General features: G+C 38.8%; 1 protein-coding gene across 4 annotated transcripts in view; it reads left to right on the top strand.

Annotated features, from left to right (window-relative positions):
- Positions 1–2,870: 2,870 nt before the first annotated feature.
- Positions 2,871–21,098, top strand: part of PRKAA2 (protein kinase AMP-activated catalytic subunit alpha 2) — a 61,342-nt gene continuing 43,114 nt past the window's right edge. For 2 of the 4 annotated variants that reach the window (XM_045370295.3, XM_045370304.3), the window contains exon 1: positions 2,871–3,038. In XM_045370295.3, the coding sequence (XP_045226230.1) occupies positions 2,945–3,038 (94 nt within the window). In that variant the 5' untranslated portion in view covers positions 2,871–2,944. Of the gene's footprint in view, positions 3,039–3,228; positions 3,544–21,098 lie in introns of those variants that run through there. The other 2 variants (XM_065521867.2, XM_074005883.1) reach the window with 1 other exon arrangement.

Genomic DNA, 21,098 nt, shown 5'->3' with positions numbered 1-21,098 from the left:
TTACTGATAAAATCAATGGTATCTAGTATAGTATATTAGTTTAGTGATCTTGCATTAATGTACTATTTAGGATTTATTTTAGAATATTTGAAGGTAAAATGACCCCAAAGTTTCAGAAGTAGGAGGGTAAAGCAGTAATAGTTGGACCAGCGCCAAGAACTGAGCACCTCTCTGGGGCACCGGTCTTAGAAACTGGTACTAAACAATAGCGGTGTGAAACCTTCATTGGAAGATAATGAAATGGGAACATTGCATTTACCAGAACATCTTTAGGGGTGAGACCTCCAAGGGGCATGACTCTTAAGGAGATCTAGTCTGATTAACTGTCGGGTTTTCTGTTGCTGAGTAGGAAGAGGCAAATATGGAACCTTATCTGAAGTGTCCAGGACAACAGAGGGCTGAGTGCTGCACCAAGAGTTGTCCTTCTTACCCACTTAGCATTCAACCTTTCCTCTAAATAGAAGTCAGAAAAGCAACAAAAAGTAGTTTAAATACTTACAAATTTGTAGGATATATTATTGGACTGCCCAAGAAATAATAAAAATATGAAAATGGAATCACAACTGTGACCATTTTTAACTTTCTTAGAGCACCATACGTTCTTTTTGTATAGGCAGCTGCAGTATATTAGGCAGACTGAAGGACATGTCAGAACTGGGTATAAGTTCTGACTCTGCCACTTTTTAGCCCTGGGAAAATCAGAAAGGGAAAAACTAAATTTTATCATCTATAAAATGGGAATAATAATCTTTCTTTTATGAAAATTAAACGAGATAATTGTGTTTAAATGAACTTCTTAATCAACAAAGTATCATAGATGTTTCAGATAGTAACAAAACTATAAGGTAGTCCACAATGACTATGTAAGAATCATTGTTATGAAGTGTAAAATAATTTAATTTACAGTATTTAATAATAGTTAAGACAGTATGAAATGCTTTAAATTCTCAATTTTCAGTTCGTCTTAATGTAGCTTCAAGAAAGCAATCTAAGACTTTTCAACACCTTTTAACGGGATATTAGAGCAGAAGACATATACATCTCATACGGCAAAAGCAGAATAGGGCTTTTCTTACTCACTTGAATACTGAAGGAATGACCCTTAACCAGATGAAAGCTCAGCACAAAAATAACTGGCTATTTTCTCAAAATTGCCAGCTAGGTAGAGTGATTCCTAAATGATACTTCTTGTCAGCAAGAAAGATGATCTGAAGAATGAACAAAAATAGCCTCTGTTTAACAGCTGTGATATCTATAATTTATAAGCTGTGATCATCTCTCATCAGATTGTCTTGATGTTTGGATGAGAATGAATGTTTGAAATTTCTATATTTAGTACTTCTCAGAAAACAAAATTTTGTTGTGTCCTATTCTTTTTTATCAATAATTTCAATTTACATATAAACAGTGTTCAAGAGACTTCATGTTTGAGGAATGTGACCTTGAAACTCTACTGGCATGCAGTGCTATAAATGTCTGACTAATCCTTAATTACTTATCCCCAAACAGCAATATTTTTTTAGTTTTAAAATTTTTTCTTTGGCAAATAAAAATTGTATATATTTAGTATGTATATGTTTTGAAATACATATTGTGGAATGTCTATGTCAAGCTAATTAACAAACGGATACGAATCTTTGTGTGTGTGTGGTGAGAAGCAAATAAACTTTAATCACTGAAATACGGAACAACATTAAAGAATGGGACAACATGAAGGAAGGAAAGGAGGGAAGGAAGGGCGGCAAAGAAGGAAGGGAGGCAGAGATCATCACTTTATTACCTAATTCTTTGCCAGTCTTTTTTCTTTTTTGGGGGGGGGCGTGGCGAGGTCAGTCTTTGAACACGCTACCTAGGCATCATGCTTCTAATTTCCTCTTACCACTCTTTTCACTTCTATATCACATTTATTCTTCCTTTAATATGTGGCCTTGTATTGGCCTCGCCCTTCACAATTCCTCTGTCGCTCACGTATTTTACTTTCTGTGGGCAGAATGTTGTTTGCCTTTCCACGTCTTTCCCATTTCCCTCTTATACAGCTGTATCACATTTCGGTACTATATGTTTATATAAGCGCGTGGTAAAACTACTTATTTATATAAGCATGTGCTAAAATACACTCGAGCAAATACCGTGACTGAGATTTTTTGGAAAACTGTGGGCAAATTAGTTACAACTGAGAGCTCTGGCGGAGAGGGTCTCTTCTATCTACAGGACAAAATAATTGGGAATTACAGAATAAGTAGAGGAGGACAATTCAAGAGCGCACAGAGCTGCGTGCGTTCTCCCTGTGCCGCGACCTGTATCCAAAAGCCTCAGACGAAACTGAGGGGCTTCCTAGAGGCTCTTCTGCCACTGCCCTTTTGACCAGGGCCCTTCCCGCAGTCTCCCCTCTCGCCTCTTCCCTTTTACAGCCCCTCGCTCCCCACACCCGAGGCTCGTCTCTTCTTCCAGTTTGACTTCCACGTCTTTCCATTCCCTAGAAACGGGCCCCAGCCTCACCCCCCATTTTCACCCCCTTCGGTTTTCCTCAGAAAGGGCACCCTGGCTCTCTCGGGACCCTCGCCCACCCCACTTCGCAGCACCTGCCGCATCCGTCCCTCACTCGGACCCGGCGCACCTGGCGCGGCCCCTCCCGCACTCCCGCCCAGCGCCCCGCGTCCCCGGCCCCCGCCGTCGCTGCCTCTGGCTCTGCCGCAGGCGCCTCTCACTCCCGGGAGCCGGCGCCGCGCGCTCCCTCGGCCCCGCCCCGCCCGCCGCTCGCCCGTTGCTTCCCACCTGGGCCCGGCGCGCCCAGCGCCCCCTCCCGGGACCCCGCGCAGCCCCGTGCCCCTCGCGGCTCGGGGTCCGCCCCCCCGCCCGCAGGGCCCGCTGCACTGTGGGTAGGCGGCGGCAGCGGCGGCGGCGCGGAGCGGCAGGCGGCGAAGCGAGGCCGCGCGCGCGGAAGATGGCTGAGAAGCAGAAGCACGACGGGCGGGTGAAGATCGGACACTACGTGCTGGGCGACACGCTGGGCGTCGGCACCTTCGGCAAAGTGAAGAGTTGAGTACGCGCTCCGGACCGCTGTGCGAGCTGCCTGGCTTGCGGGAGGCCGGGTGGAGAGGCGGGAGCCCCGGGCCTCGGGCGGGCGCGGGGCTCGGCGGCAGGTGGAGCGGCCCCGGGCCGCGCGGAGCTGGGGCCCCGGGAGGGTGGCGCGCACCGCCTCGCCTGGCACCGGCGCCCGGTTCCCGCAGGGTCCAGGGAAGGGGGCGGGGGTGTGGGCTGAAGACGGGCGTCCTGGGTTCCAGGTCCCGCGCCCATCCGCCTTTCCGGAGGTTGGAGCAAGGCACTTCTGTCTTCTCTGGACCTCAGTGTCGTCCTCTGCAAAACCGGGAGATTGGACTCTATCCACGAGGCGCCTCCCAGCTCTGAGCCTGTAGGCTCAGGGCGGGGATCATGCACGCTGAGGACTGAGGCGCCGTTTCCTGCCGGGTGCCCTGTTAGGTGCTTTACATGGGATCTCATTGAATCCTACAGTGACTCGGTCAACATGTCCTCACCCTTAAGGTGAGAAAACTAAGACCCCTAGAGATGGAGTAACAAGCCCAAGGTCACACAGAAATGGGCAGTACCAGAGTGAAGTCTAAGATGTCCTCCAATTCTGGTCTTGCCGGGAGGTCCCTGCCATCCCCAGATTCCTTCATGTTCCAGGACTCTCGGTTTTTGGGGGTGACTGTTTGGGGGATGCTCCAGGGGCCAGAGGTTGTGAGTCTTTCTTCCTGGGGTGTTGTTAAACGCTGGAATGCAGCTGGATTGGGTCAGAGGTTAATTAGAACAGAGAGGTCTGAAGGTGGTTGTGTTTGTAAAATGGCTATGGGAAGACTTCTGGGGTAAGGGAGAGAAAAAGTTTCCTTGGTGTTTGCAGGATTGAGGTTGAGGAGGTCAGGACTACTAAGGCATATTCTGCTAAGGTCTGTCTTCATGGAGATAGGATCCCATTTTGGGTGTAGGAAGACAGGCTGCTTTTGAAATGTTATACTTTATTAGAGTTAAGTTAACTAGTAAGAATAGTTAAGTGTTGAGCTTTCATTTGTTTTCTTTTTTGTTAATTAGTCACATGGGATTTAATTAACCTGCCTTCTCTCCAGAATAGACACAGTTGTTTATTAAAAATACTTTGTTGTAAATCCAGAATTATAAGTGAAACATTGGCTTTTTTTTTTTTTTTTCTCTTTGCTGAAGAAATGCTGAGTAGGCAGTCTGGAAATTTTATTCTGAGGTCTCTATTTCCTTGTAAAATTCGTATTTTAACCCCAAGTCAAGGCTGTTGAATGAGTAGAAGAGACTCATTGTTCATTCCTGTGGTAAGAATCAGCTCCTGTTTTCTTGCACGTGTTTAATACCCATTCATTTGTTCAAAAAACTCTGAGCACCTGCAGCGTGGTAGGCACTGTTCTAGGCAATGAGGATACAGCAACGAAAAAACGGATCTTTTCGTGGAGCTTTCTAGTAGGGGAAGGCAGACAGTAATCAGAATATATATGTAAAAGGTATATTTAATTTTACTGAGAAAAATGAAGCAGGGAAAGGAAGATAGTTTTGTGAGGTTGGCAGTTTTCAATAAGGTGGTCAGACAAGGTGGTATTTTTGCAATGACCTAAAAAGTTTGTAAAATTCTTTGCGGTTCTGTGAGGGTTATGAAGTCCTGGGTTATTTTTGAAAGACCTTATAAGTAGAGTGGATAGTTAGAATATGTTTAAGATGAATACAGGACGATCCAGGGATTGTAAGGGATACAGTAAGCCTGTAATGTTACTTGTCATTTAGTATCATTATTAAGGACTATTGTGTTACAACATTATACAGTTGCTCAAGCAAACAGTGCCTTTGACATTTGGACATGTACACTCTCAAAGTTATATAACTTAACCCTATGTCCTTTCAAATTGTGTTAAAAATTTTTGCTGGTCTTTTTAAGTTTGTATACTGTAATCTGAATGTAGAGTAGAATACCCATCAGATCAATCAGTCCATTGTCAAAGACAACTTAAATCTCTTGTGTGTACTTTTGAATTGTTTCCAGGCACTGGCTTCTTAAAATATAAACAGAAAGAACTTTGATTTATGAGAAATCCTTTTCCTGGAGAACCTCTGTCCAATGAACAACCAGTTGAAGGAGTTTTCCTAACACTGTATTAGATCCTCTGAAAAGTGATACTATGGTTTCCTATCCAAGATTATGATCAGTACAATTGTTTAATAAAAATTATAGAAACTGCTACAATCTACAGTTACTCATATAATTCTTCAAGGGACAAGTGAAACAAGTCTTTTTTTTTTTTTTTTTTTTTTTTAAACTGTGGCTCATGCCTGTAATCCCAGCACTTTGGGAGGCTGAGGCGGACGGTTCAGTTGAGGTCAGAAATTTGAGACCAACCTGGCCAACATGGCGAAAACCTGTCTCTACTAAAAACACAAAAATTAGCTGAGCGTGGTGGCAGGTACCTGTAATCCCAGCTACTGAGGAGGCCGAGGCAGGAGAATCGCTTGAACCCGGGAGGCAGAGGTTGCAGTGAGCCGAGATTGCGTCACTGCACTCCAGCCTGGGTGACAGAGCAAGACTCCATCTCAAAAAAAAAAAAAAAAAAAAAAGAAAACAGCTTTATTTAGGTATATTTTATATATGAGATTCATCCGTTCTAAGTGTACAATTCAATGATTTTTACTAATTTTGCCAAATGTTGCAACCATCATTATAGATCAGTTTTAGGACATTTGAGGACACCACAGTAAGATTCCTTATACCCATCACAGTTAATCTCTTTCCTACCCTCAGTCCCAGGAAATCACTAATCTGTTTTCTGCCTGTATAAATTTGCTTTTTCTAGGCACTTCTTCATAAACATGATCATTCAATATGTCATCTTTTGTGTCTAGCTTCTTTAAAAATGCTTTTGAGATTCATGCATGACAGAGCATGTGTCATTAGTTTGTTCCTTTTTATAGTTGAATAATATTCCATTGTGTGGATATACCACATTTTCTCTATACAAAACCAGTTGATGGTCATGGTTTCAAGTTTTGGGCTATTATAAATAATGGCATTACGAATATTCACATGTAAGATGTAAGTCTTTGTGTGGACATATGTTTGCACATAGCTTGGGTAGATAACTAGAAGTAGAATTGCTGGGTCATATCATAGTTTTATGTTTTACTTTTTGAGAAACTGCCACACTTTTAAATGGTCACACCATTTTATAACAGTCCCATCAAAGATGTATGAAAGTTCCCTTTTCTGAGTATCTTTGCCAACATTTGTTAGTGTCTGCCTGATTTATTACAGCCATTCTAGTGGGTGCGAAATAGTATCTCATTGAGGCATTAATTTTACATTTTCCTAAGGACTAATGATGTTGAACATTGTCTCATGTAATTACTAGTCATTTGTGTATTTTCATTGATGAAATGTCTGTTTATATCTCTTGTTCATTTTCTAATTGGGTTGCTTGTCATCCTATAAGTTGAGTTATGAGGATTCTTTGTAAATTATGGATACAGATCCTTTAATGGATATATTTCGCAAATATTTTCTTCCAGTCTGTTGTGTCTTTTCATTTTCTTGTGTCTTTTGAAGTATAAAGTTTTGAATTTTCATGGGATCCAATTTATTAGTTTTTAAAATTATTTTAAGGACTATGCTCTTGATGTCATGGCAAGAAATCTTTGCCTAGCCCAAGTCTCAAAGATTTTCTTTTATGTTTTCTCGTAAATATTTTATTATTTTAGCCCTTATATTTAACTATGTGATCTATTTTGAATTAATTCTTGTGTATGGTGTGAGATAAGGGTGTAAGACTAACTTTTTGCAGGTGGATAACCAATTGTCCCAGCAGTTTTTGTTGAAAGCAGGTGCATTTTTAATTGCTGTAGATTTTAGACATTGCAAAATGAATTTCTACTAAAAAAGCTAATAAGAGATGATTTAATTTTAAAAGGTTGGCCAGGTGTGGTGGTCCATGCCTGTAATCCTAGCATTTTGGGAGACCGAGGCAGGAGGATCCCTTGAGCCCAGGAGTTCAAGACCAGCCTGGGCGCATAGGGAGACCCTGTCTTTGATTGATTGATTGATTGATTGATAGATAGATAGATAGATAGATAGATAGACAGATAGACAGACAGACAGACAGACAGACAAATGGTTATAAAAACATGGAAATGGAGAAGCAAGGAACATCTTATGTGCTTTCTCTCTTGACTTTTTTTCTGTTTCTTATTTATTTGTTTATGAATTAGCTTTTTTAGGGACTGTGTTGGCCAGGCTGGTCTCGAACTTCTGGACTTAAGCAATCTATTTGCCTCAGCCTCACAGTGTTGGAATTACAAGTGTGTCCTACCATGACCAACTTTGACTGTTATGCTAATTATACATTTAGAAATTTTAAGCCAAGCACAGTGGCTCACACCTGTAATCGCAGCACTTTGGGAGGCTGAGGTAGGTGGATCACTTGAGGTCAGGAGTTTGAGACCAACCTGCCTAACATGGTGAAGCCTCGTCTCTACTAAAAATACAAAAATTAGCCTGCTGTGATGGTGTGCGCCTATAATCCCAGCTACTTGGGAAGCTGAGGCAGGAGAATCACTTGCACCCGGGAGGCAGAAGTTGCAGTGGGCCGAGATCGCGCCATTGCACTACAGCCTGGGTGACAGAGTGAGACTCCATCTTAAAAAAATAAAAGAAGGAAATAAAGAAATTATAACTTCAGTTGTTGATATATCAATTTATGGACCAAAGTTAGGTATAAAAAGCAAAAATTGAAAATGGAATAGTTTTAATAGCAGTAGTTTTAATTTGTTTTTTAAAAGTATATGGAAATCTTTGTATTTGTTAGTAAAGCCTTATTTAAAATGTTTTAAATTTTCTCCTTCATTAGTCTGTTGTATTATTAAATTGCTGGGGGACTGTTTTTGGAAACAGATTATATGGGCTGGCAGAGTTTATAAGTAATGCTTTTTATCTACTAAAAATTTTTCTCAGCCGGGCTTGGTGGCTCAAGCCTGTAATCCCAGCACTTTGGGAGGCCGAAACGGGTGGATCACGAGGTCAGGAGATCGAGACCATCCTGGCTAACACTGTGAAACCCCGTCTCTACTAAAAAATACAAAAAACGCCAGGCGCGGTGGCTCACGCCTGTAATCCCAGCACTTTGGGAGGCCGAGGCAGGCGGATCACAAGGTCAGGAGATCGAGACCACGGTGAAACCCCGTCTCTACTAAAAAAATACAAAAAAATTAGCCGGGCGCGGTGGCGGGCGTCTGTAGTCCCAGCTACTCAGGAGGCTGAGGCAGGAGAATGGCGTGAACCCGGGAGGCGGAGCTTGCCGTGAGCTGAGATCGCGCCACTGCACTCCAGCCTGGGCGACAGAGCGAGACTCTGTCTCAAAAAAAAAAAAAAAAAAAAAAAAAAAAAATACAAAAAACTAGCCGGGCGAGGTGGCGGGCGCCTGTAATCCCAGCTGCTTGGGAGGCTGAGGCAGGAGAATGGCGTAAACCCGGGAGGCGGAGCTTGCAGTGAGCTGAGATCCGGCCACTGCACTCCAGCCTGGGAGACAGAGTGAGACTCCGTCTCAAAAAAAAAAAAAAAAATCTATATTTACTGTTTAGGTTCTCACTCTCGATAGGGTAGAACTGTTAGAGAGCTCTTGTAATTAGACTTGTTCATCTCTTATTCAACTTCTCTAAAGGTGATAGAAATTCTAGAATGGTCCTGTTGTTTGTGCTATATAAAGACTGGTTGAAGAAAAAAAATTATAATGCCAATTATTTATTTTAAAAGAAGCCTGCATTTTCAAGATGAGGAGTAGTATATATGTGGTTTATGATTTAAACAAATTTTTTTTCAACATTTTACTCCAGAAATACATTTACCCATATGTGGTTTATGAAATAATTATTCTTCATTGGAATTTTTCACCAAGGGATACTTAGGTTCTTTCTTGTCAGCAAAGTCTCACCAAGAAGTTACCCTTTCTGTTTTTCAAATAGTTACATGAGTGGCCTACAGACTGCTTTCAAGAAATTAAGTAAATATTTTACTAATTCCCCACTTGTTTTTGAGATAACAGGAAGGATAAACCAAACCAAATCAAAACAAAACAAAAAAGCGAAAAGTGTTACCTTATTTTGAAATGTAAATATCAAGTCCTAAATGATAAATCAAATTTCACACAACTGTCCCATCAATTGACGGAACTAAAAGTTATGTCTGTGGTATTTTGGTCCTTTACTAGGATTTGTTTCTGACTTGTGTGCTAGTGTGGAAGCCCTGACCAATTTAAACTCCCTGGTCCTTGTTTTCTTCCCCTCCTAAAGGATAACACTGGAATAGCGAATCTGTGAGGTCCTTTACAAAGCTATCATTAAACCGATTTTTAAAAGATTTAACTCCTCAAAATGGATGTATGTAATTATTCATCCTGGTTAATGAAAATTGGAATTCCTGAATCTGAAATGTAGATGTAATGTAGAACAGGGGAAAAGGAAACATATTTGCAACACTTCAGTGATAAAAGGTACAATTTGATTAAGTTGTTACTATATTCTAATAACCGTACTATATACGCACTTGCTTTTTTTTATTCCCCAGAGTAATCCTCGAAGTTTGGTATTATCTCCATTTAACAAATGAAGAAATTGAGAAACAGATACTTTAAGTAACTTGTCCAAGGTTCCAGTGCTATTAACTGGTAGAGCTAACAATCAAATTCAGGGTTCTCAGACTGCAAAGTCTCTGCTGTATGGACGATAAAGTCAAAATGCCTAGTACGTTCTGAGTTTCAAACCTACAGGGATATAATTTTCTATGTCTGCTCATATTTATCAGAATTGAGAAAATAAGATTTAAATGTCTTTTAGTCCATATTTAGAGATAAATAACGTTTTTTGAAATGCCGTATATAGATGATTAACATTTTTATTTTAATTTTTCCAGAATTTAATTTGATGCCTCAATCTTTCTTATTATAAATGTGCTGAATTCTACCAGTTTTAACCCATGTTTCTTAGAAATACTAGTGATTTCAATGTGTTTACTGATATAAAAGTAATCTTGACTAACGATTGCCAGTAACCTTTAGTAACCAGATGAAAGAGAACTTGTACAAATGATTTGATATTCTAGAAGAAAACGTTGGTATAAGAAGGTATTAGCTCTGGAATTTAATTCCATTTCTACTACTAGTTATCTGACCTTTGGGAAAAACCATTAGACGCTGAGCCTTTGTTTTCTCCTTCGTAATATGACAATGATCATACTTGGCCTGCCTACTTTCTGGAATAGTTATGAAGATCAAATGAGTTGAGGTACATAAAATGGCTTTGGAAAAGATAAAATGCTATACAGATAGATGAGACTGTTGTGGAGATGGTGAGATGCATGGTAATTGTAGGTAAGTTCTGCACCCTGTGTTAGGAAGTACTTACTTTCCGTTGAAATGCCTTCAGTTCTCACACCAACATTGAGATAGAGCTGTAGTAATCTGCCCCTGTTTTGTGGTTGCCTAGGTTGAAGAAAGTTCTTAATGACTACTTCATCTGTGCTTTATGATACTTATTAATGTTTATATTAAAAGCAATATCCTTTATGACTAAGTCATGTAATTTGTTTTTTCCCAAATATGGAAGATGAATAAGAATGAAATGGAACTAATAGTGAAATAAAAGTGAATGTACACACATTCACAGTAAATTGATTTTACTTTTGAAATTATTCAAATTCTAAACAAGTGTTAAATATTGGTTCCAAATAATGAAACTATGTTTCTTCTCAAATATTAGATTAGTGATTGAATTACAATCAGTTGAATTATTCTCTCAAACAATTAGGTAAATGAATTATGTGCTATTCAGGTTTCTTTTGCTGATATATATATATATATATATATAATTTATATGATTTTTGAATTGTGTCCTTAATATCTGAATGGATTTCGTTCATTTGGTGTAATCAGTTGCTTGACTTTCAAAGGGTATTTTAAATAGGAAACAATGTTGTAAATGGTAGCTAGTTCCCGAGTATGTCCACAAAGGCAACATGATATAGTATATATACTCTCTGTAGTATATTGGACTTAGAAGACCTGGGGTAGAACCTTTGTTTTGTCATAAACCAGCCATGTGGTCAAACTCAATCTAAAAAAGGGAATAATACCATATGTTCTCTTCTAGTGTTGTGAGAAGTACATGAGAAAATGTAGGTAGATGAAAAAGCACTCAGAATTACTTATGTACTTTTGTGTATGTAGACACCATTATGTACTTAAACCCACAATTAGCTGAACTATGAGAATAATCTGTGATCTGGTTCTGAGACCAGAAATTTATTAATGAGAGAGAGGGAAGAATTCACTACCTCCTGTCTTGTTTTACTCGAGTCTTCTTTCTGCAAATGAATATGTTCAGGAACCTCTAATTCTCCAGAAGCTGCTCACTTTTCACCCTCTCCTGTATATCACTTGGAAGACATATACACAAACACATTATATGTATTTTGTATACATATATATGTATGTATGTATTCCAGATCCCATGATATCCATCATAGAAACTCTTGGAGGAAAGAGGCATAAGCTGGAGAGGGGGTAAGTGTGGGCAGCAGATGGCATTTAGTGTGAATGGGTCATTTTAAAGTCATAGTCCACTTGTAGTAGAACCAAAATGAGGCTATACATATATTTTCAATACAGATAATACACTCTAAAAATGCTTTTCTACCAAAGCATTTTTGGTAAAAAGAGCTAAAAATGCTTTTCTACCAAACTTTCTCTAACATATCCATATAAATTAGAAAGAATTTTGTAGGTCGAACATACATTGAGGTAATTACCTCAGTTCCATGAACTGTCTCCCTTTTTCATGCTGACACAACCCTGCTTTATCTTGCTGCTTTTTATAAAAAATCCCAAAATATCCACTTACCTTGTGGTCCATGTTAGCTTTCTTGAAAGCATTTGGTACTGCTTTGTAATGATAATACCACCCCATTTATTCTTCTGAGATTCCTGTGGTTTCCTCAATGATAGGGAAAATATTTTGTAGAGGAAGTATTAATAATTTTTGAAGCCAGGCGGATAATTTAATTTGACCTAGCAGGAAGATCTAATCTCAAATCCTTTAAGAAATAATGAGTAAGTGGCTGGCATAGGACCCTTAAAACATTAAATATGTTATAAAAATGACAGCAAATCTACCTAGTGTATTCATCAGCTACAAATATAAGAGAAATGTAAACCTTAAATCAGGCTTTTATTTTTCTCTGTTATTGAAGTGATTGAAATGCATATGAAAAGCAATGTGTTTATTTTGAAATATGATTTACCTTTTTATTTTTAGTATGGTGTTATTAAGGAAAGAATTTCAGGCAGTTATCTCTGCTAATAATAGAAGCCTTCTTCATCCCTTCAAGGGAACAGTATTCTTGCTTAAGTGGTGTCTTATGTTTGGCAGTGTTTGCCTCTGATAAATTTTATGTATTTCTTTGGGTGGTACCTTTGTTTTTAAAGTATTCATAATTCTCTTTTTAATCTGCCACTAGATCTTTTTAAACAATCTTTTATATTATTAAAGATAATTTATAAAATCTTGCTATATGTCTCTTACTTTGAATGTTAGTATATTATTAATATACTTCATTTTTTCAGAATCATTTTTCTTCAGATTATATATACTATTAAGAACAGTATGTTCTTAATCAACATCTCAGTTTCTAAATTATAAATGAATTATAAGGTAAGTTAAAACTGACTCTCGTAAAATAAGAGATCTAAAATTTTTAAATATGCCATACTTTTTTTTCTAAATGCTTGTTTTACTTGGGCAATATGACAAGTATAAGTTATTTTCATATTATTTTAAAAAATTTATTTTACTGTTTCTCACTATACATTATATATATTATATATATATTTTTGGTAGAGACAGGGTCTCACTATATTGTTCAGAGTAGTCTCAAACTCCTGTGCTCAAGTGATCCACCTACACTGGCCTCCCAGAATGCTGAGATTACAGACATGAGCTACCATGCCCAGCTCTTTCTTTTTTTTTTTTTTTTAATGTGTTTGAGTGTAAGTTGGAACTATATGGTATTCCATAATTGATTTCAGTTTTTCCAGCCTTAATTAATGGAATAATACAATCAATATGTATTAAGTATTTGCTGTGTTTAGTCATACTGGATTTTAAGCAAAATATTTTTACCAGTGTTCATTTGTTCATGAGGGATCTTCTCCTATGACCCAGACATCTCCCAATAGGCCCCATCTCCAACACTGGAGATTAAATTTCAGTGTGAGATTTGGATAGGACAAATATCCAGACTATGTGAAGTGACTAAAAGGCAGAAGAACTAAGCAGAGTTTGAGTCTTGGGAGACAACAGTTGAAGTTCACAGTTTATCAAGGGGAGTCTGATAAACAGTTGGGTTTTTGGTTGCAACCCACTGAAGATGGATATCCTGCTTAGAATAAGCTTAATCCTAGATGGATCTGCCTCTTATCTTTCTTCTCTGGGGTAAAATAAAACTGTCAGAGCATCTATAGATTTTCACACACAATGTTCAGCATTCCAAGAGATAGGGTGAGGATAATAGAAACAGGTTTGTAGGAGATGCAGAGAGTAAAGATATCAGACACAGGATTTAAAATAACTGATACTTTAAAGTGGAGAATATTAGCAGACGACTGGAATCTATAAAAAATAAAGGAAATTCTAGGACTGAAAAATACAATAATTGAATTATCCTTTAGATGATGAATAGCAGATTAGATTCCATTAAAGAGAGGATTCATGAAGTAGATGATGGGTCAGAAGAAAATATCCAGACTGAAGGATAGAGAGGTAAAAGGATGGAAAGAAAGTATAAGACACATGTGAGAACCCAGCAAAAAGTCTAATACATGTATTATTGGAACCCATATAGAAAAAGTTAATTGCAAGCCTCCTTTTTTTTTTTTTCTGTAAAACGGTAACCCCAGGTTTACCTTCTTTTAATATAGTTTCTCTGGACATAGACTAAGATAAATGTGATTTATCAGTTCTATTGCCAAACAACAATATTTATTGTAAAAATGACCTGTGATTGGTTAACTGCATTTGGACTGGGAGGACTACGAATGGACATGTTATACTCCCAAGAGACTACATTATTCACCATTTCTGCCAGCATAAAACTTACAGGGAAACAGACCTCCAGTTCCCTTTTAAGGTATCTCTTCACACTTAAGCACCTCCTGGTGGGAGGCTTAGAAGCTACAAGAATGAGCTTATTATATGAAGTATTTCTTGTTTGAGGCTTGTATATGCTGGAGTATACTGTATCCACTCATGGCCTTCACAACTTCATGTACCCCTGTGTGATTGAGGAGGCATGGAAGTAGCAACTGAATATTTTAAGAACTTCTGATGAAGATGTTTTTGATTATGCCATCCTGACATTCTGTGTTTCTGTCCTAAGTTCTCATAAAAAGCTAAGTAAAACTGATGTAACATTACCACCTTTTGTATCCTGGGGTATGAATGTCATCTTGAATTCAAGACCACTGATGGTCATACACAGTAGGTAATACACAATTCCAGAAGAAGAGGACAAAGCGAATAGGGCAGAGGCAGCATTTGAGGAGATAATGGCAGAAAGTATTCTAAAACTGATAAAATGCCTCAAGCCACAGATTCAGAAGTTCCAAGCAGAATAAATATGAGAAAACCATTCTAGAGATGTCATTGTGCAACTGGTCTAAACCAATTCCCTTTTCTTGAGTTTCCCTTATGCTGGTGTAGACTGTATGTATCCTTGCAGAAATGGGGGAAAAAATGTTGAGAATATCTTAAAAGCAGCCAGAGGGGGAAAAAAGTGTATTATCTTCAAAGGGACAATAATAAGTTGACTTCTCAACTAAAACAATGTAAACAAGGGAAAAATGGAATGGAATTTTTTTTACCCTCAAAGAAGTAAAAGAAACAAACTACCAGCCTATAATTTTATGCCCAGCAAAAATGTTCTTCAAAAATAAAGGCAAACTGGGCGCGGTGGCTCATGCCTGTAATCCTAGCACTTTGGGAGGCCAAGGCGAGGATCACCTGAGGTCAGGAGTTTGAGACCAGCCTGGCCAACATGGTGAACACCATCTCTATTAAAAATACAAAAATTGGCCAGGTTTGGTGGCACATATCTGTAATCCCAGCTACTCAGGAGGCTGAGGCAGGAGAATTGCTTGAACCCGGGAGGCGGAGGTTGCAGTGAGCCGTGATCGCACCACTGCACTCCAGCCTGGGTGACAGAGTGAGACTGTGTCTCAAAATAAATAAATAAATAAATAAATAAATAAATAAAATAAACTCCAGCGTGGGTAACAGAGCGAGACTCTGTCTCAAAATGAATGAATGAATGAATGAAGGCAAAATGCATTTTTATGCAAACATAAATTGAGACAGTTTGTCAACAGAAGACATATAGTAAAGGGAACACCAAAGGGAATTCTTCAGGATGACAGGAAGTGATCCCAGGTGGAAGGAAGAAATGCAAAAAGAAATGAAGAGCGTTGGAAAGTCTAAGTATGTGGGTGACTAAATAGATACTGACTATACAAAATAATATCTTGCAAGATTAAATATATATGTAGGAATGAAATGCAAGAACAGAAAAGGTATGAGAAAAAGTAGAGTTATAGGGTTCTAAAATCCTTTGGGAAATGTAAAAGCACAAACTTTTATTAGACTGAAGTAAGTTAAGGATGCATGTTGTAATATCTGGGGTAGCCATTAAAATGAAACCTGAGGGCTCTAGAGAAAAAAACACAGGTCATGTTTCTTGTTTTGTTTTGGAGAGAATTCTAAATCATTCCACAACTCTACTTTAAAAAGAAATTTTATGGGCCGGGCGCGGTGGCTCAAGCCTGTAATCCCAGCACTTTGGGAGGCCGAGATGGGCGGATCACGAGGTTAGGAGATCGAGACCATCCTGGCTAACACAGTGAAACCCCGTCTCTACTAAAAAAATACAAAAAACTAGCCGGGCGAGGTGGCGGGCACCTGTAGTCCCAGCTACTCGGGAGGCTGAGGCAGGAGAATGGCGTGAACCCGGGAGACGGAGCTTGCAGTGAGCTGAGATCCGGCCACTGCACTCCAGCCCGGGTGACAGAGCGAGACTCCGTCTCAACAACAACAACAGCAACAACAACAAAAAAATTTTATGGACTGTAAAATTATGTAGTCAACAAGAAAACATTCAGGAGTGGTTAATGAGAATGGAAGGGGAGTTGTTTGAAGACAGGAAAATAAAGGAGGATGAATAAGAAGGAGATGAAACGTGCAATAAGAGAGACAAAAAGAAAATAGACACATGAGGACCAGAGTTGGAAAGACGTAAGAGAGGGCATGGATAAGTGTTCCTGGCAGAGTCTACTGAATGCTAATACATTCTCCAACCGTGTTAAAGAATTTATACTGGTAAACGGTTTTTTTTTTTTTTTCCTTTTCCCTTTTTTTTTTTTTTTTTGGAGTCTGGGTCTCACTTTGTCGCCCAGGCTGGAGTATAGTGGTGCAATCATAGCTCACTGTAATCTCGAACTCCTGGGCTCAAGTGATCCTCCATGATCCTCCTGCCTCCTCTTTTTTTTGTTTTTGTTGGAGACAGAGGCTTCCTCTGTCCCCCAGGCTGGAGTGCAATGGCATGATCTCGGCTCACTGCAACCTCTGCCTCCCGGGCTCAAGCAATTCTTGTACTTCAGCCTCCGCAGTAGCTGGGACTCCAGGTATGCTCCATCACACCACTCCTGCCTCCTATTCCTGAGTAGCTGGGACTACAGGTGAGTGCCACCATGCCCGGCTAATTTTTAATTTTTTTTAAATTTTTTTTCTTTTTGTAGAGACGGGGTCTTCCTGTGTTGTCAAGGCTGGACTCAAACTCTTGGCTTCAAGCGATCCTCTTGCCTAGCCCTCCTAAAGTGCTTGGATTACAGGCATGTAATCCTGTAATCAGCTTGGCTGTAAACTGTTTCCTTGACTCTATTTTTTAATCTTAAATGATTATGTAAAAATAAAGTTGATTTTCCTGTGGAATCATAGATGAACTTAAATTTTAAAGAAGTATTTTATTGGCTGGGCGTGGTGGCTCATGCCTGTCATCCCAGCACTTTGGGAGGCTGAGGCAGGTGAATCACATGAGAGGCCAGGCATTCAAAACCAGCCTGGCCAAGATGGCAAACCGCTGTCTCTACTAAAAATACAAAAATGAGCTGAGCGTGGTGGTACATGTCTGTAGTCCCAGTTACTCGGGAGGCTGAGGCAGGAGAATCGCTTGAATCTGGGAAGAAGAGGTTTCAGTGAGCTGAGATCATGCTACTGCACTCTAGCCTGGGTGACAGAACGAGACTCTGTCTCAAAAAAAAAAAAAAAAAAAAAAAGTATTAAATATTTTATTTATTTATTTTTCTTTCTATTGCTGCTGCACAAAGTTTTAAAGAAATATTTTAAAGTTACAATCTAAAACCAGTATAAACACTTATTTTAAAAATAAAGCAGAGGTGTCATATCTCACTCCTGTAATCCCAGCACTTTGGGAGGCTGAGGTGGGTGGATTCCTTGAACCAGCCTGGGCAACATGGTGAAACCATGTCTCAACAAGAAACACAAAAATTAGCCAGGCCTGGTGGCACGTGCCTGTAGTCCCAGCGACTTGGGGAACCGAGGCGAGAGGATCGCTTAGGCCTGGGAGGTTGAGGCTGCAGTGAGCTGTGAGCATCCTACTGCATTCCAGCTTCTGTGACAAAGAGAGACCCTGTCTCTAAACAAATAAATAAAGCAGAATACAGCATATCATGTAATTAAAGAAGTTAGGTATAGAACAAGTCTTTACTAAAAAAGAAATCATTTCTGTAGATCTTTCCTGATCTATTTAAAATAGCCCATTTTCCTGTCACCTTGTCACTCTGCTTTCTTCATGTATCATCATTACATCACTATGTTTCTTCTATTAAAAAATTTCCTTATTTTTTGTCTTTTAGCATACCAAGCACAACTATAATGTTATATATTTGTTTATTGTTTGTGTTCTCCACCAGAAGGCAAATTCCATTTATTTTCACAATTCAAGGCAATGCCTACTACACGTCAGACATTCAGAACGTATTTGTTGAATGAATGAGCAAATGAATGTGGAGACTAATGGGGTAAGAACAATTAGGAGAAAAAAGTCTTCAAGGATGTACAAGTTCATTCTCTTAATAAAATTTAAGTTCATTTTACATATTTTGTTAGGGGATTTAGAGACTCTTAAGACTCTCAGTTTATGTGTTATTTTCTTGATTTTCCAGCACCTCTTGATGAATAACCTTAGTATATCTGATCCATACAAAGGCCACAGCCCTACCCCAGCCTTACTCTCTAACTGAACACAGAAATTCTCCATACTTGATTATTTTCACGCATTGTCCCTCCCTCCTTAGCCTATCACTGCTAGACTCTATTCCTTCACTGTGACCTCATTTCTCAAATCTAATGCTAGAGATAATGCTTATCCTCTTAAGCATGCAAGTGAGCACCCTTGATAAGCTGTAATCAAGGAAACCTGATTATTGAAGGGTAAAATTGTGTGAATTTTGAGCTTGGGCATTAGAGGCAGACACACCATCCTGTCACTCACTGATTTCTAATTTCCAGTTTGCTCACTTGTAAATAGGGCATAATAATATTTACCTTGTAGGAGTTTTGGGAATTAAATATGTATATAAAGTACTATTTAATAAATATGGTATTTATTTAATAAGTTGGAGATAAAGGAAGTCTCTTGCTTCCTTGTCAGAACCATCCTTTAGAGAACTTTAAAGGATTTTCAGGGAAAGGAAATTTGGAGAAGAGCAATGAAATTGTTTTATTTCACCATGGGCAAAGAAGAAAGGAGCGTTGTGGTGTTTTGGCAGGAGTCTGGGGATGGTAGGGATCAGGACATATGTGCATTATATAACGCTGCTGATCACCAGAGTTATGGCTCTTGACACGAATGAGTAAAGGTTGCTGACCACCCCATGAGGCCCAACTGGCTGATACATGTGTGATCTCTTGGCTCGTCACAGCTTAGGTATATAGTGTCCTCCAAACGTTCTTAACTTTTTTATTGTACTCCATATACAAAAGTGTACTGGCATCTTTTACATAAATTCTCAATAAATTTTCACAAACTGAACACACCCGTGTACCAGGACTTAGATAAACACATGGAAAATGACCAGTATCCTAGAAGTCCCCTTGTGTCCCATATCCCCTTGTTTCCATCCTCCACCCCACCAGTGGGAACTACTATCCATGAATAGTTTCACCTGTTTTTGAACTTTATAGAGACAGAATTCTACTGTATCTGGCTTCTTTACATAGGATTATCTTTATGAGATCTATCCATGTCATTGCATGTAGTTGTAATTCATTCTCATTGCTATATAGTATTACATTAAGACTATACTATTATCTGTCCATTCTATTACTGATGGAAATTTGGTAGTTTTTACATCTTGTTTGTTATGATTAATGCTATTTTACACATTCCTATACATATCTTTTTTCCATTTTTATTATTTTAGAAAAATGTGAATTCAAAACCATATATGTAAATATTATTTTAGAAATGTTTTTTTCTACTCTCACATTTCAGATTCTTGTCATTACTAGGAGTATTTTTTCAGTTATCTACCATGGCTTTCTAGAATACCATATTTATTGTTATTTAAGTTGTTTGAGATCCAGTACTTTTGAATCCATGTACAATTCTGTAACAGGTACCTGCTAATGTAATGTTACAACCACAGGTTTTTTTTTCACTTGTCTTTTTGAGTTATAAGCTTCACTATGTTGTAACTACTTAGTATACTAATTTTTAAAGTAATCTTTAGAGACTTTAAAATGATATTCTACATTTGTAAGTGTGAAATCATTCTTCAGGGATAATTATCATATTACCATATCCTTGATAAGTATCTTTTTTGTTGTTACTGATTCCATCTGAAGTTTTCTCCCATGTAGTAAAGATTGATACATTTGTTAGGCAAGCTTGTCTTACATATAGTCATTTGTTATTCAAAATAATTTAGAAAGTGTCTTCTTAAGATGAAAGATGTATGAGAACTTGAATTTAGGAAGAATCTCTTTTTTTCTGCAGTTTAGCTTTTGATTAAAAAAAGGACCATCAAATTATATTTGGGACTATATAGCTTTGAGAAAAAGATATGACAGCACTTCAAAAAATTTGTGGAAAAATGGAATTAAAAGATAAAAATGAAAAATGGAATTAAAGGATAAAAAATGGAAACAGTTTTAATTTTAATTTCAGATTTTTCAATAGAGATGATTTCTTAGAAAAATTAAATACAGATGAGGTCTCACTATGTTGCCCAAGCTGGTCTTAAACTCCTGAGCTCATGTGATCCTCCTGCCTTGGCCTCCCAAAGTGCTAGGATTGATTGCCAGCATGAGCCACCATGCCCGGCCAACTTTATTTTTTAGCATAAATGCCATCAAGGTCAAGATACTTTTGTAAGCAATTATAGCAGCCATTGAGTCCATTCCTAAAGAATTTACCGTCCTGAGATTTCAACCATGTCAGTGCAGTCTTTTTTACATGAATAACTAAAAGAAAATGGGGCCGGGTGCAGTGACTCGCACCTGTAATCCCAGTACTTTGGGAGGCCAAGGCGGGCGGATCAGGAGGTCAGGAGATAGAGACCATCCTGGCTAACATGGTGAAACCCCGTCTCTACTATAAATGCAAAAAATTAGCCGGGTGTGGTGGTGGGCGCCTGTAGTCCCAGCTACTTGGGAGGCTGAAGCATGAGAATGGCGTGAACCTGGGAGGCGGAGCTTGCAGTGAGCCAAGATCCTGCCACTGCACTCCAGCCTGGGCAACAGAGCCAGACTCCCACTCAAAAAAAAAAAAGAAAATGGGTTTGTTTTAAAGATATGTATACACATATATATGGAAACAAAAAAAAGTCAGAAGGAGCCAAGTCAGAACTGTAAGGTTGATGCCTAATGATTTTCCTTGAAAATTCATGCAAATTGCCCTTGTTTGATGAGAGGAATGA

This window comes from Macaca fascicularis, chromosome 1, assembly GCF_037993035.2.
Source record: "Macaca fascicularis isolate 582-1 chromosome 1, T2T-MFA8v1.1".
Taxonomy (NCBI): Eukaryota; Metazoa; Chordata; class Mammalia; order Primates; family Cercopithecidae; genus Macaca; species Macaca fascicularis.
This window is presented reverse-complemented; position numbering and strand designations above follow the sequence as displayed.